Source organism: Gadus macrocephalus, chromosome 15 (genome assembly GCF_031168955.1).
Source record: "Gadus macrocephalus chromosome 15, ASM3116895v1".
Lineage (NCBI taxonomy): Eukaryota > Metazoa > Chordata > Actinopteri > Gadiformes > Gadidae > Gadus > Gadus macrocephalus.
Window position 1 is genome coordinate 3,350,501 of NC_082396.1, and position 16,107 is coordinate 3,366,607.

General features: G+C 42.0%; 1 protein-coding gene across 1 annotated transcript in view; it reads left to right on the top strand.

The window, feature by feature from the left end:
• Positions 1–16,107, top strand: part of nrxn1a (neurexin 1a) — a 175,429-nt gene that overhangs the window by 11,301 nt on the left and 148,021 nt on the right. Inside the window, exons 3-5 of the mRNA XM_060073818.1 lie at positions 5,935–5,952; positions 7,285–7,314; positions 8,569–8,616. Of these exons, the coding sequence (XP_059929801.1) occupies positions 5,935–5,952; positions 7,285–7,314; positions 8,569–8,616 (96 nt within the window). The remainder of the gene's footprint in view (positions 1–5,934; positions 5,953–7,284; positions 7,315–8,568; positions 8,617–16,107) is intronic.

The window sequence follows — 16,107 nt, forward strand, 5'->3', positions numbered from 1 at the left end:
GAAATGACAAATGTTTAATCTTTAAGTCTGGTAGTAAATCATGCTTCATTCCTTGTAGTTTTGACTTTATATTTTAACAGAGGGCGATAGCTAAATTATTTGTGAATCAATATATGCCAGCCTATAGAAGTTGTCTTTTCCCATTTTCCTCATCCTATCCATTATATAAAGGCCATGTTCCTGCCTCGCCTTCCTCCTACTGTTCCTAGAGCTGAGCTTTACTTTTTGCTTTCTGCTTTGGGGAAGTGTTAGTACACTTTTTTTGTAACTGAAGCAAAAGAACAGTGCTCCTCAAATCAGGATTTGCTCATCATTAGAAGACTGTATGAGCCATAAATAGAATTTCCCTGAGCAGCAAAAAACTGTGTGTGAGCCCTGGTTGTTCTGGACGTACGACTCTAATTCCTACAACTGTAGAAAATGAGCTGAGACCGAGGTTTATTCGCATTGCTGTTTCTCAATTCCATTGCATTCCAACGACTTCAAGGATGCAAGAGTTTAGAGCAGCTATTGCATGCCTGAAAGATGCACTAGTACTTTTCCCTGTTTATTGTCAATCCTTGGATTAAGGTTTTGAAGACCTTAAGCCATTGTGATTATCCTGGTGGAATCACCCCCGCCCACAATACACATAAGAGTGAGTGGTGTGCTCTTTAGCACATCTGCTGCTGCCAGGCTCTTGCTGTTGGGCTTGGGTCAGATAATGGTCTCCTTAAAGACAGCTCAGGCAGGCCATTGTCAACATCACGTCGCCTGCAAGGAGCACATAGTAGCTGGAAATAGTTTTTTCTAATAATTAGGACTACTTTGTCGACGTTTAGGAAAAAGCGTCTGTTATGTTATTTTAGTGTGTTAAGTATTCTGCAATTGAAGAAATATTTCAGGCTAACAGATAGGAATTTCTTTCAGAATACATGATAGAAGCTGGCCTTCAAGCAAGCCGGACAACTCTGTTGTCATCATGGCAAAGATTCTGAAAGCATTTTTTGACTCTTCTACTCGAGTCCAAAAAATGTTGGATTCAATCGAGAAATGGTTAGAGATGGTGAGTGGTTAATGGACTGCAGTCATAGATTTTTATATTCCATAGCCACGATGGCCACTCAAACGGCTCCAGAAGGCAGAGACAGGGCACAGCAGTAACACATCTAGGTGGCCTAGTAGTGAAAGCGAAAGAACGAAATTGTGCACCGCATCTGCGGCTGCAGGTTCTATTGATTTCTATCCGAGGGGCACGTCACAGAGTTCTTCCCCCCCCCGCCCTCCTCTCCTCGCCCTGTAGCCTGAGCAGGATAATGAGGAAAATGGTGCGTGCGGTAATGCTGCTAACGCTCCCCAGGTAGATAGATGCATTAGGTTCGGGCTGCGCTGCTGAAAAATGAGCCCACCGCACTTAAACTCATTACTCTTGATTTGGTCCAAATTGTAATTTAACAACAAATCGATCCATTGGTTGAACTGATCTTTGGCGGCAAAGGCTTGTGTATTATTCTCCCTTAAAGCGCCAAGGCAGTGGGCTGGGGAGGATCGGTTGTTAAAGCGGCAGTTGGACTATTTTCAGCACTTATAGATCATGTCTGTTTTTTTGGTTACCGCCGCAAATACAGATTGATTATCCTCTTCGGCACATAAACATTGTCTGCGAAAGTTTTCCTCCGTGGAACTATTATAGTGTTATATATTTCAAAAACCTTTTTAAATTGAAACATTGGGGGCCAAGGAAGCTCAGCTTCTGCTTATCCCCCTGTAACAGATCGCTTGATGACTTTATATTCTAAAAATAAAAAACGCCACGTTTATTGCATCACTAATTTTCTCTCTCACCCTGGCTCAGCATTCTCCTCCTTGCCGACTGGCCAATATTTTGTCCTGAATCTGTCATCAAGGCAGACTTTACAATGCATGCTTATCATGCAGCGTTTTCCCTCTCTGTCACTCACCCTAAATTAGAGTGGCACACATATCAATCTCGGACTATCTGGCATTCTGTCCGGTGGGTAGACCTACCTGCGTGAGGTGCAATCAATCAAAGTCAGGGTACATGCATTTCAAATGCACAACTCTTAGTAATGGAATAAGGGAAGGATTTGGCCTTCAAGTAAATACATCCAAGGCATTGTGACATTGAGGCAATCAAATTCAACAACACACACACGCAAACAAACATGCTCCTATAGGATTTTGATAATAAAATAATAGTTCTCAAAGCAACTTAAAAAAAATACCCTTCATTTGTTTCAAAATGGTCTTGCTCTCTTACTGCACGATTGACTGGTTGACCCGGTGCCGATGTGACATACCAACATGTTCCAGCATGTTACTAACTATACCAACACCAGCATTTTCATCACGCGGTGGTAACTGTGCTTGGTAGTGCACACTGCCTTTCTCACGGTTTGATTCTGTTGTTGTTTCTCTCTCTCAATGATGACAACTCTATTTTGCTTTAGTTTTTTAGTGCACGCTATTATCATTCTGCTGTCAGTAATGGCCAATTAAACCCAGCTATGAGCGTACAATGTTGAATTTTTTTGGTTGCACAAACGGTGGGAGCCTGCCTGGTATTGTTTACTGCTGCTGGGTGTGTGCTCAGGCATCCCGTTCTCTTCTCTCTCGCCACGCAAACCAGGGTGTTGTCGGTGCCAATTTCTCAAACAATTGTTAAATATATAATGAACTCAACAATCTGCAAAATAAAAACAAACACGTTTTCGGTAAGCACTGAAAAAGCCCTTACCGTGCAATGAGAAAACGGCCTCGCATTGAACTGGTTTTCATGCTTTTGTCTTTGTGAAGCTCCCTGGTTTTGGTTTAAACCAGACTCAGCCTCTGGCTCAGAATCAGGCGGGAGACAATAAGATTGCCAACCGCTCTTCCTCTCAACATGTTCATGGTTATCAAGATGGACACAGTTTTGATAAACATGCGTGCTATTGGCCCCTTTAACAATTAACCAAGTACGATTTGGGGAAAAAGCTTGGGAGATAGTGTTTACACACTTTTTCTTTTTATAGAAAAAGGATTATAAAATACTATCAAATAAAAACCCAGGCAGGAAATGATGACGCAGGAAGCACAAGGCGGAAATAGGAAAGGACACTAATTCAAATCCTATTATCTATGCACAAAATGCATGTATTCGTATTGTCCTTACACACTTATGAAAGCCGTGACGTAGTCATGGCTCCTGATCGCAGGACTGGCACCGCAGCGTGCGTCTGCAAACCATTTGTAACTTTCACATTTGATAATTTGGTGCAAAATGAAGGAGATTATGTGCACATCACATCCTTGATCCCAGACGCTAAATGTTTTATTTTATTTTTTTAGAATTGGCTACACACTGTGATTTGTTCTTTGACAACACAAGAGCCCCCCACAAGAGGAAGATTTTGACTGATGTAAAAGATGAGTTCATTGTGGTTTTTGTGTTTCAAGTACAATGGGATTGGGATCAGTTTACTAGGGGGATTACAAGGATTTAGTTCTCTGGATTATGATGAAACCAGCTGGATACATTTGTAAAAGAAGAATTGGGTGACGGATGTGTGTGTGTTTGTGTGTGTGTGTGTGTGTTTGTGCACAGGCGGTTGCACATGTGAGGCTCAAATATGTAGAGAGGACTTAGTGGGATGGGGGCTGCATGCTAACAATACTATTAAATGTAATGTCTTGATAACTTTTTATACCTATATCTTTGTATTAAAAGGCAAGTAGCAATAACTTTAACTTGAGATTATCCAAGACATTTATCTGTATAACTACCATTTTTTCACCTTCATTTTTATGATTTACATTTGAAAATAGACATAGCTGGTATTATATCAGCATCTACCCTTTTTGGGGATTATTTGTTACGCTCATGTTCACAGTTGTTATAGGAATTCCGCCATGCACCTTCTTAACTCATCTTAGATTTAAAGTTACTGATCATGCTCATGTCGCAATCTAAATTTTTTTTGCTTAAATAACAAATAATTAAAGAAAGGGAAGCACTACACTGCGATACACTGTACTCTCCCATTCACTGCAAAACAAAAATAAAAACTGCATACTATTAAACCTGAGCTCACCGCAATAATGTCTCATTTGAATGCCATTATAAATATGTGTAAGTTATAGATTGCTTTGCCAGACGCATTTATTACAAATCATTACCATAACCCTTTGTTTGGAGTCCTGAGGTTAGCCAGGGGGCTGATTAGGTAAGGTCTCATATTAAATTCCTCCTTTTGTGAACAAAGTACAAATTTAACCGATGCGTTATTCAACCCATTCCGGTGGTTCAATCGAGGATATAGGAGGATTAGCATAGTGGCTAGAACTGACTCCTTGCTGCTTCAGTGTGTTTCTTCTGTGGTTTTCTATTGGCTTCTCCAGTTTCCTCCCATCATCACCACCGCCATCCGCCAACCACCACCACCACAAACACATGCACGTGTTAAACTAATTGGAGACCTCAAATCACCACCTAGACCTGTTATTGTGATGGACTTCCAGTCAGCTTGTCACCCAGACTTCCATCAGTAATCTGATATTTTAGCTCCATGGTCCACACACAGAACTTGACCACGAATGGACCATATAGTCATGGAGGTCGATACAAAGTCGGCTGCACTGTATTATTGTTTTGTAAGTTGTTCACAAAATGATGATTTAGATTTGTGTGCGTGCATGATGTCTTATTCAGAGGGAGAAGCAGTTGGTATGGTAAGTTCTGAGTCTGTAAATCTGTTGAATCTGGGCAAGCAACTCTTAAAAAGAGGTAGGAGGTTTGTTTGTTTTGATTCGTATAAAAGGCTTTGTTGCCTTTTCTTAGTTAATACATCTGAATTGTGGATATTTCAAATATTAGAGTAATTTACTTTTTAATTGACTAGCTTGACGTAGGATTTGAATGATAATTAATAAAAAAAGAACGAATCGTTCGAGACGGAAGACTAGGTTTTCATGGATTTTCTTCATTTTCATACCTTTCAGTGTTTTTCTTCTGCAGGCATCGCTATTCGTCTTTAATCATCTTTACATTGAATATACTTTTGATCTGACTCAGACGAAGTTGCGTTTAAGGCAACCTGGTTATTTAAAACCATTCTTCTTAAGTGTGATGCATGTTTCACATCTCATCACACTGAATGCATTTCATTTCACAGATGCAGCATGTCATTTATCACACATATTTGCTTTATTGCAGTTCTATTCACTGATATGCAACAGATAATTATAGTGCCAGTGCACTCACAATAACTTCACTGTGCATCGACAATCTCACTTTGGCAAAATCCACTATGATTGGTGCGATTGCAAGTCACTTTGCCTTGGTATAGTAATTCTATGTTTAAAGGTTAAAATTTAGATGTGTTTCAGGGGGCGTCAAAATGAGGAATAGGTATGATAAATACAGATGTTAATAGGAACATTTAATGAGATATAGCCTAAGATGAGAGCGTTTAGATGCAATACTCAAACATAACCCACTTGACACGCGATCATAATGATTTTTATCGGGGCTTATATTCTAATGACAGTATATTTAGCATCTAATCCCTAGCATGGTAATATGGTTAATGTCATCTTAAAACAAGCCTTTCAGCTTAATTCAAAACAAGTAACGCGGCATCCAGAGACTACCCTATCCAGTCAAACCCTAAACACGCCTCAATCCCACAACCCCACAACCCCAAGCCGAACTCACCAGGCCGAATACATAGGCCCATACATTTCAGACGGGAACGCCAGGCGGCTGAAAACTAATTGACTAACTATTATCTTCTAATAAAATCAAAGCCTTTTCAGCAAGGGTTACTATAGGGCAAACATTCTGCACGTGATGTTTAAGACTTGCATGGGGAACACATGCAACAGCCAGTGCTTGTCTGCATGCTGCTTAATGAATGTCTCCCTCTTTCTTTCCCCACCCGGCCGTGCTTGCAGAGGATGCTGCTGCCGAAGGTGGGTATTTTGAGGAGAAACACCGCTCTGTTCTGTGTCTGTGCTTTGTGGAGCTGTGCCCATTTTAATGGGTGTAGGGATTCTGTTAAAGACATTGCGTAGGACATCTTGTAGGGTTGATAATGACACACTGGTGCCCCCTGGAACGGTAGGTCTCAGTCCGTGTTTTTCTGGAAGAATAAAGGCAGATTCAGTCCCATGTTTGGAAATCCATTTGAATAAAGTGAGATTTCAGAATGATTTGGAAGACTCTTGATGCTTCGCTGTGTTAGTCGATGTATGCAATTGTTTAGCCCTTGGATAACCATGATGGATTGGAACTATGCGCCTTGAATCAATACAGGTTAATAGTTTATTTTCATTTGTCGAGGTTCGTCTTTTGTTGTAAATTGGCTTGATGTTAAAAATATTGGTCAACTTTTAGCATAAAATACACAACATCATAGTTCTTAATTTATTCAGTTTGTTGGAAAAATCCATTTAGGCTCTGAAAACAAGAGCGCATTTGCATAAACTATCAATATTAGTCCAAGCCAAAGTCAAAGCTAATAAGGCACCAGTTGTTAGAAAGCCACACAAATAACTGGCAGATAATTGCTCCAAGTTACAGTAATTATACTTCTAGTAAAAGTCAGTGGTATGGACATTTTTGCCATACCACAGGTCAGGACTAAAGAAGTGTGTTTTAATAATCAGCCAAAATAAAAATCGATGGACAGGAAATGGAAAAGCTGACCCACACAAAGTAAATGCTGTGCATGCTGAACAGGCCTTTGCTAAGTGCAAAGTCTGATTCCATGTTAAAGATGTTTTAGATCTTTATCTAACGCAGTGATTCAATTGTAACATCCATCTTCAAGAGTAGAAACATATAGCGTCTATACTACCGCCATCTTATGTAGTATAAACATAAGTCTATTATACTTTGGTACACTACACTATTACTTTTCATGTTTTGTGAATATTCAATAAAGTGTTCTTAAGTCTTCGGTGGTTCAACCTGCATTAAAAACATTGAGTTGAGACGATCACTTCTGATGTTTGGCTTCTCATGTGGGCCCAAAGCGAATCCAAACTGTATTTCTGAATGACCTCTAGTAAGTGAATAATGATGACGCATTGTAACCAGTGTGGTTAGCTGAATGCTCATCATGCCTTGTCTGTCAGACCCCCCCCCCCCCCCCCCCCACCTCTGTCCCTACTCTTCCCTTACCCAAACCAGGCATCCACAGTAAACCAAACGATAACAAAGCGGATGCCCGTGTGTTAGTGTGACAATGCCTTCCCATGATCCCTTGCTCTCTGCTGACTGTGCTCTTGTTTTCCTTTAAGGTCTGGCACACCTGATGATGGGCGACCAAGGTATGAGCTCTGTTCCTTTCCCTCCCTCTCCTCCTCCTCCTCCTCCTCCTCCTCCTCCTCCCTCTCTACTATGTTCTATCTTCCTTAATGTGTCCTGTTGTACTCCGAACTGTGACTGTCTGCCACTTTAATGAAGCTTGTGCAAAGAGACTTGAAGCTACAGATATGGCCTGTTATTTTAAATGACCTATTTCGTTTTTTTTTCCGTCTTTTCTTTCTGATGTGACCTCTTTTTCCACGCTCTTTGAGCTTTCAGCACCCCCCTCCGTTGTGGTGCCTTATCACTGCTGTACATTAATCTGCTTTGGTATTCTTTTTGATTCATTTAAAAACATCCAACCTCCAGATATAGTTTTTTAAATGGATGTTGTTCAAATGAATGGCAAAATTTCCAATTACATTCCTCGGATATAATGCATGATTGTGTCATCCCCTTAGGCGATGACACAGTTTAATTTAAACACAAGTTCATATATCAAAGTCAGAAACGAGGAGTCGATTGCATTTGAAGTTGCTGCACATCTCTTCATACGACGCCGTTCAGCAACACGGGGATGCATTGGCACCCCGCCTCTACGATTCATTTTCCTGTCACACCGACACCTCTTCTTCTTCAAATGCCAGATGCATTATTAATATTAATATACATAAAGGAAGCCATCAAGCATCTCTCTCTCTCTCCTCTGTTTGTTTCCCCACTTGACCGTGACACTTACTGGTGTCTCCTCTCCTTTTTGTTCTTCTTGTTTTGTCTGGACTCTGCTTTCATGGAACATTTCATCAAATTTCATAGGTAAAAGTAAAGGTACTTTATTTAATTTTATTTTTTAACTGCATTCATTCACCTGACTGTACAGGAAAGTGTCTGTGCCATTATATACTTAGACACCGTGTAAGTATATACAGTCATTGCCATTTTTCTCTATCGCTTTCTTTGCAAAATGTACCTAAACGGTGTCTCAGGTAAGGTGTCCGCATCCGCATTGCCTCTCACCACCATCACCCGCTGTGTCTACGGCTTTCTGTACGCACTGTGCATGGTTCGAAACGCAGACGTTAGCTAAGCTAACACCAGCACCACCCCACTGCGATGGTAAACACGGCTCCGTCTATGGCTCAAACCGTGGACGCAGGGCCCCGTAGTCGCGGCCCTGCCACAGAGCACCGGGCCCCCCCGTCCTGGCTGACAGCCTGACATCGCTCCCCTAGGGGTAAGTGGACTTCTGATTTTTGCCATTTGACTCTCCTCCTCAGGGCAAAGAGGGGAAACTTGGCTACTAAGGTCCCTACTGAGCATTCAAGGTAAACATGTGTTATTATTTGCATTAAGTGTCGGTTAAGTGTAGCTTTTCAATGTGTTTTTGATGGCTAATGTCTGCTGCAACCATGGATACAATGTTCAAGATTCATGTATTCAATCATAAGTCGTTTTTTTTGACAAGTGGGACTTGAGTATCAAGATTATGGGAGGTAGATTTACTAAGTACACGCATTACAGAGGATAACTCTCGTTCTGCATAATCCTTTCGGCTTCATAATTAATTGATACCAAATCTTTAACATTTATATCCATGATTTATTTGCCATCTTTGCTACTGTGATGTACTTGCTATTTGCATTACTCATTAATTCAGAAAGACTAAAGAAGTGATGTCCCATTTCAACCATTAAGTCATGTTGTGGTCTACGTTCAATACTACCTATGAAACCTTATATGCACTTGCTGAACAGGTAAGGCTTCAAAGTTCTGACCGCTGAACACAAAAAGTTTGCTTTACTACTTTTAAGAGAAAAAATGGCTAATTACCTAATTACTGTCTAGTATACACCCATTGTTACTATTGTGTCATCGTTACACACCAGTGATATGCATGTAGTTGTATTGGGTGACCACCATCTTACAAGGTAAGTTGTTTATCTTAAAACTAAAAACGGTTTCCTCTGATCCGCGGTGGACTGCGACGGCGCACACATCCATCGTGATGAAATCGAACTGTTTAGAAGTGTTCGGAGACCTTTTGCCGGCCTATATGACGCTGCCTCGTGTCCATTTAATGTCATGGTTATGAAGATATCATCATGGCTTTTCATGCTCTTACTATTCATCCGGTTGAAAAGATACAACGTTGCGTCAATATACCAGATCCAAGGTGTTCTACTGTAAGGCCCGGTCTGTCGTGGCTCGAAGGCAGCAGAAGGCGAACCACAGGGAGCGAATGCTGATGCAGCAGCAAGGTCACTAAACCAAGCAAGCCTGCGAGCTGCTTCCTGTATTATGTAAGCACAAGTTCAGTCATCCATGGCAACGCAGACACCTCTTTATCCATAGTTCTTTGCAATCGGCTCTAGCAGAAGGGACATTCTCTGTGTGCAGTTCATTATGGAGGAAAAAGGGGGTTTTGTGTAGTCTTTCTACGGATCTACCTTTCAATGTCACCCACTTATCCCGGACATCAGTGCTGGAGCTGTGAGGATGGATTCTGTATGTTTACTGCGTTAAGCTTGTCATTGCGGGTGGATTACGGGAAACCCCCGAGCATGGCGTGGAATAAGTCGTTGTACCACAGAGAGACGTGGTTACGGGGAAGGTAAAGGCTTTGAAAAGTGGCCCTTTTCTAATGCAAATCAGGAATTTCCATTAAGGGTTTTTAGTTTCTTTCAGTTTTTTTTCCGAAGCCCCCAGTTTTACTTCTTATTCAAACTTTATTCAACCTCGTTGGTCCTGTTGAGATCGGCTGCTCGGTTGGGGGGGTACCTGGCCAACCTAGCAGCACAAAAAGACACTGATATTGCGACATTAAATGGCAATATAAAGATAGGAGTTTCATAGGCTTAAAAATACTACAAAGGGAAAACAAGAAGATATCCACCGTTCTATTTAACAAGCGCTTTAAATTCAGAGAGAGTTTACAAATCCTTGAACTTGAAGATCAACTGCAGACTATTCGGAGCAGAGAGTGCTGCTGGGATGAAGAGCAAGGCTACCAACACGCGTAGCCCAAAATGACGCGCGAGATAATGAGTCATTAGGAATAAGTGTGACATTACCCTCTATTATCGGGGAGCAATGTGTAGAAACACCTGGAGGGGAGGTTGACGACACAGACACAGCCTCAAGCTCAACCATCCCCTCTAACAGTTTTTCTGGCTATAACATGTCCATCTCAGGAGTATGTTGCAAAACATGAACTCATTTTAGGTTAACTTTCGGCCCAATACTTCAATCCACCACATCCAAGGTAATTGCCTCACGCCACTAAATATGCAACCCCCTCCAACCTAGTTTTACAAGCCGAGCCCATTATTTTTGTAATTTTTTCTCACAGCTTAGCGGTTAGAACGCCCGAGCTCCATTCTCAGGGTTGCCGGTTCAATCCCCTGCTGCGACGTGGTTTCTGTCGGTTGGGTGTTACAAATGCCCGCAAGTTCCATTTGAAACACATGAGACATGGCTTTTTTTTCGTTGAAATGTGTAATTACTGAGCTGGGTCATACATCAACCACATGAGAAGGTTAAAGCCCCGAAGATTAAATCAGTGCAAACCGTGTCCAACAAGACTCGTTTTGATTGGCACCAAATCGCTTGTAAAGCTTCACTCAATCATAACTGTTAAGAGCATTGAAAGGTTAGATAATGTTTAAAAAATTTTAACGTGCAACATTAACTTGCAAAATGGGCTTTGTCTTTTATAAAGGCTGTTAATGTCCATTACGTTTAATTTTAGCTTTCCATAATAGTAAAAGCTTTTAAAGTTATTTTACCTATTAACTCATCGACATTGTAATGGAGAAGTAACTCACATTTTAAAAGCTGTAACATCTTCAGTGACTTGCTGTTGAGGATTACACTTCCCATTAGCCAGTGTTGTCAAGTGTATTTTCAATTCTATCTGTATGGCTTTCTATTCTGAAATATTCTGAACCCTTTTCATATAATTTAGAGGCTAAGTGCTTGGGTGTCAGTTTGGAATAGTGCTACATACTTCAGAAAGGCTGTTATATAGGTAACCACATATTGGAATATATGTGAGAGAGTGTGTTAGTTTGTGTGTGTGTGTCTTTGAAGGCAGCATATCCACCACATAACCCCAGAGCATCACTATAGAACAGCGAGTCAGCATGAAGGCATGTCAAAGGCCTGACTGCATTCTTTATTTGACAGGCAACACAGTGCCATGTGGTGTGTGTGGAATCCACAAAAGATGTTTCGTTTGTAGTTTCTCATGAGTCCTAGAAGTGGGATCCGTCTCATGCATTCAGCTCCACTGTTTCACCCTCTGCATTGAAATCTAGAGCGTTTGAGCATGTATAATATTATAGATTTCAATGTATCTACATATGTAAATTATAGATTTCAAGGAAAATGATATATACATAGATAGAGATTATTTTGAGAGAGGGAAGGTTTAGTTTAGGATGTGATTTCACCTCGGCTGTTGACAGGAAATCAACGTCATTTTAAAAGTGTATCATGTGTCACTATTGACCTCCGTTTCTGGAGTGCTGTACGGTGGATAAAAAACGTAACCACCTTAATCCTTACTCCAGCCCTGCATTCTTTTGTCACTCATAATAATGTACCATAAGAGGTTTAATTCTAGCTATGTGGTTTACTGTTTCAACGCTGGGTATAAGAAAAACAAAAAATGTCAACATAGCACCCATTTCCCTCCAGTGGTCAGAACATTTGAAGAAAATGTGCCTGTATCACGCGCTTGCAAGAAGTCCAGGTCCCTAATTTTCAACGGTAACCTAAACAGGGAGACAATTAGAATGATCTAATGGCATTACCTTTCAATGTCCCTTCTTACCTCCAAATGAGTTCATTACCTGTTTTTTTCTTTTTCTAAGCTTCACTAACATTTCAGAGTCCTGCTGGGGTTTTTGTTTTTAATAATGCTTAAGGGAATGGTTATGTTAAATACCCAACCAAATTGTATAGCGAATGCCTCTAAGCTATCCCTGTTCTTTTTAAGCAGTTAATTTATCTATCAGTGGCAGCCGGTCTCATTAACTGCAAACCTGCTCTATTTGCAATCACATTCAAAAATTAAACACTGTCTTCTAGCACAACCTTTTGAAGTGTGTGTATGTATAATACTTGATTTAAAGAAAAAGTCTAAAGTTGTCTAGTTCTCTGCAGTGTACCGTCAGTATTTCTGCAATAGCTAAGTGCTTAGTAGGGGCTGTCAAACGAAAAAAAGAATTGGACAATTAATTAATCACACTTTCCGAATATGCTTAAATGTGGTTACTTTCTTAATGCTAAATGTCAAGTATACTCCAATGTGGGAATACACGACGTTGTCCAAATGCAAGGCTTACCTTTTTTTTTCTGACTATGTGCCAAGTGAGAGGAAACAGGCCTCTCACATGGCACAGACGATGCAGTGGTGGCCAGATACTTACTAGGCAGAGAGGACACCATTTCACGGGCCTCAGAGTGTGAAGACCACCTCTGCAGTGGACTCTCCTCTATGCTGTGTGGGTTGGCTTCGCATTATAGCTGTAGAGAGGTCTAAGTAGCACAATGTCTTCGTCTGACTCAGAATCCGAACCCATCACTCAAGGAGGATTTTCTGCTTTGCTGGATCATCTGAGGTCTGTGGAAACTCTCGGTGCTGCATCTGAAGCCTCTCCTCCGGCCTGGTCCACATCCCCTCTCCCTCTCCACCTGGGAGGCACTTTAGGTCCTTAACCTGGGGTCGAGGAATGAGGCAGGCTTGGGACATGTGACGCTGGTTACAGTCACCCGTGCGGCTAGGTCTCCCTCGAAGAGCGTGTTGAAGCGCACAGCGTAGGTGGGTTGGTTATCTGAGATGTCTGTGGTGTGATTCAGATGGCAGAGTGCTTTGAGCACCCCAGAGCACGAGACGTTGTCATCACCCCCAAGAAGCTCAGTCACATACCGGCAACATTTAATTTTCCTTTTTAATTATCACTCGTAGCTTTGTCCCTTCTGTCTCGCTGGTGACCAGGCGCACAGCGCTTAGCACGCGCACACACACACACACACACACACACACACACACACACACACACACACACACACACACACACACACACACACACACACACACACACACACACACACACACACACACACACACACACAGAGAAAGAGTTATAGAGCTGCAGGGACGTACCCGAAGACTGTGTGCTGTTCGTCGGCTGTGGTCAGCGTCACCGACTTGTAAACGCTATGGTAAATGGACTGCATTTATATGGCGCCTTTTGGGCCGGTGGCCACTCAAAGCGCTTTACAATCATTGCCTCACATTCACCCATTCATACACTGACAGCAGGCCCTCTATATAATTTGAGCTGTCCATGGTATAGGTTGCGAAAGGAAGAGTCTTCACTGCCGCCGTTGAATGTTGAGTGCACCGTCGACAGATGGGCCTTTATCCTCACGCCTTCTATTCCTCGCCACCGTAAGGCAATCGTTTGCGCAGGCATCTGCTTAGTGCGTCCCCTCCGTCTTCATCAGTGTTAAGGTTATCGATTAGGTGTGCCGAAACACCTAAGTAGCTATGTTTACACATTAAGGACCAGTGTTCCCCGGTCAGCACTACACGCTCAGCTTGGGCCAATATCAACTTTTTTATTCTTCTCTGAGTCACACAAATTGTGGACTTTGTTGCCCATGGTGCTTCTTGAGGTTGGAATGTAGGTGAGTGTCGGTGGACGTAGTTTGAATCCCCCTCTATCCACCCACCCTATGTCTTCCCACATGTTAATTGGCCTGCAGTCCACAGCTGTCCGTTTTGCAATTGAAGTCGTTCATTTGTTTGTGGCACGTTTACTTGGTTTGGCCGACCGGCTGCATTCCATTAGCGGTGTTTTGTGGAGGGTTCTGCTGCTCCCTGGGTTGCTAGCAGCAGCCCTAACCAGACTAACAGACGTACTTTCGAGCATCTGTGTGGCGCCGACGTGGAATTTTAGACTTGATTGTGAATCAATGGAATGCAAATAATTTTTTTGCTATGATCCAAAGCACTGCTTGTTTGCTGATCGAATCTTGTCGTCTCTGGTTCGCACATTTCCCATTAAGAGCGCCAAGCAGACCCTGCTCATCAACATCCATCATGCTAAACAGCCAGCCAACAGACCATTTCATTTCTGGATTGTGTGATTGGAGGGTTTAGCCAACTAGCCTGGTCCTACCAGACTCTCGCACTTAATTTCATTTGCACAGAGAGTCTGGCCACTCTCCATTGACAAACGTTAACTCACTTGAAGGTGGGTGTCTGTTGGAGTTTAAAACTATTGGATCTGCCCAGTGCCACTCTGGATCTGCCATAATCAATCGCTAACGTTTGACTACAACTCAAACTAGCGCACGACCTCAACGTCATTGTTCTCAGCCACTCCCTCTTTTCGCTGTTTGACCGGCAAAATTTGTCCGGAGAAAACCTGCGAATATTCCGCAAACCCACATAGTAGGGTTTGCGGAATTAAAATTAAAATTGAGCGGAAGTACGTAGGCGGGCGGAGCCAGGCTATTAGCAAACGTGATAATCCAGGAAAATATGATCAATAAAAGTATCATGTCAATATTGTTTATCATATTATTTGGCACTCAATGTTTGTACATGTAAAATACAAACATTGAGTATCATATCAATATCTTTTATCAAAGGTGTAGGGATTAGAATTAAGTGGCAGCAATTGGAACCAGTACAGGCCAGTACAGGCCATTACAGGCCACCGTAGTTTGAAAGAGACGGGGAAGCGGGGCGCTTCAGTTTGAGTTAATCTGCAACCTCACCGCTCGTTTCTACAGATCCAGGTTTCTGAATCTTAAACCTGGATCTTTAATAAATATTTGATGTGGTACTCAATGTTTGATAATGTACATTAGCTTTGTATATCTTCCAAATTATTGCCGAGCGTGAGACTGGATCTGGCTCCTAAACAGCGTCACAGCCAATCTGAGAGTGTTGGAGTGTCGGACTGTCACTGTGTGTATTAACCGATGTAAATCGCTTTGGATAAAAGCGTCTGCTAAATGCCCTAATTGTAATTGTAATCCTATTTCGTAAACGACTGTAAATCATTTGCTGCATTTAACTGCATCCATCAGAATTGTTTACTGTATAATAATAATATATTTTTATAAAGTAAACAAAAAAAGATATATATATTTTTTATCTTGTTTTGCTATTAGAGATTATTTTCAGAAGGGATGTAGTAGGGGAGTAGGGGATGGGCAAAAAACACAAAGTGAAAAGGCCTGAATGGCCTTTAGGCACAATTCAATTTGGTAACAATCTGATACCGGGTGGAGTCGCAACAGACACCAAGATCCGGAGCAAACCCTATCATAAGTTAGTCAATTATTTTGATTTCATCCAGACCCTCCTTGATCCTATGGTGGGTGTATGTGTGTGTGTGTGTGTGTGTGGTAGACATATCTGTCTCATATCCATCTTCAGATTTGCGCTCCTTAAAGGCGTCTTTGGGATCACGTGGGGTAGGATGACGTCAGCTAATGTGCATGGTTTATTTCACGAGGGCTTTGGAGACCCTGAGGGCTGGCAGTCAGACTTGCTGCTCAAGGGATGATATCGGATAATTCCATTTCTGCCCCTTACCCCTTCCCCCTCCCCTTCCCCCTTCTCCTTGTTTTGAAGGGGTAAGGGGAAGGCGTAAGGGGTAGAAATAGGATTGGGCCTTAGACCCAATCCCATTTCTACCCCTTACGCCTTCCCTTTACCCCTTCCCCTTCCCCCTTCCCCTTACCCCTTCAAAACAAGGGGGAGGGGGAAGGGGTAAGGGGTAGAAATGGGG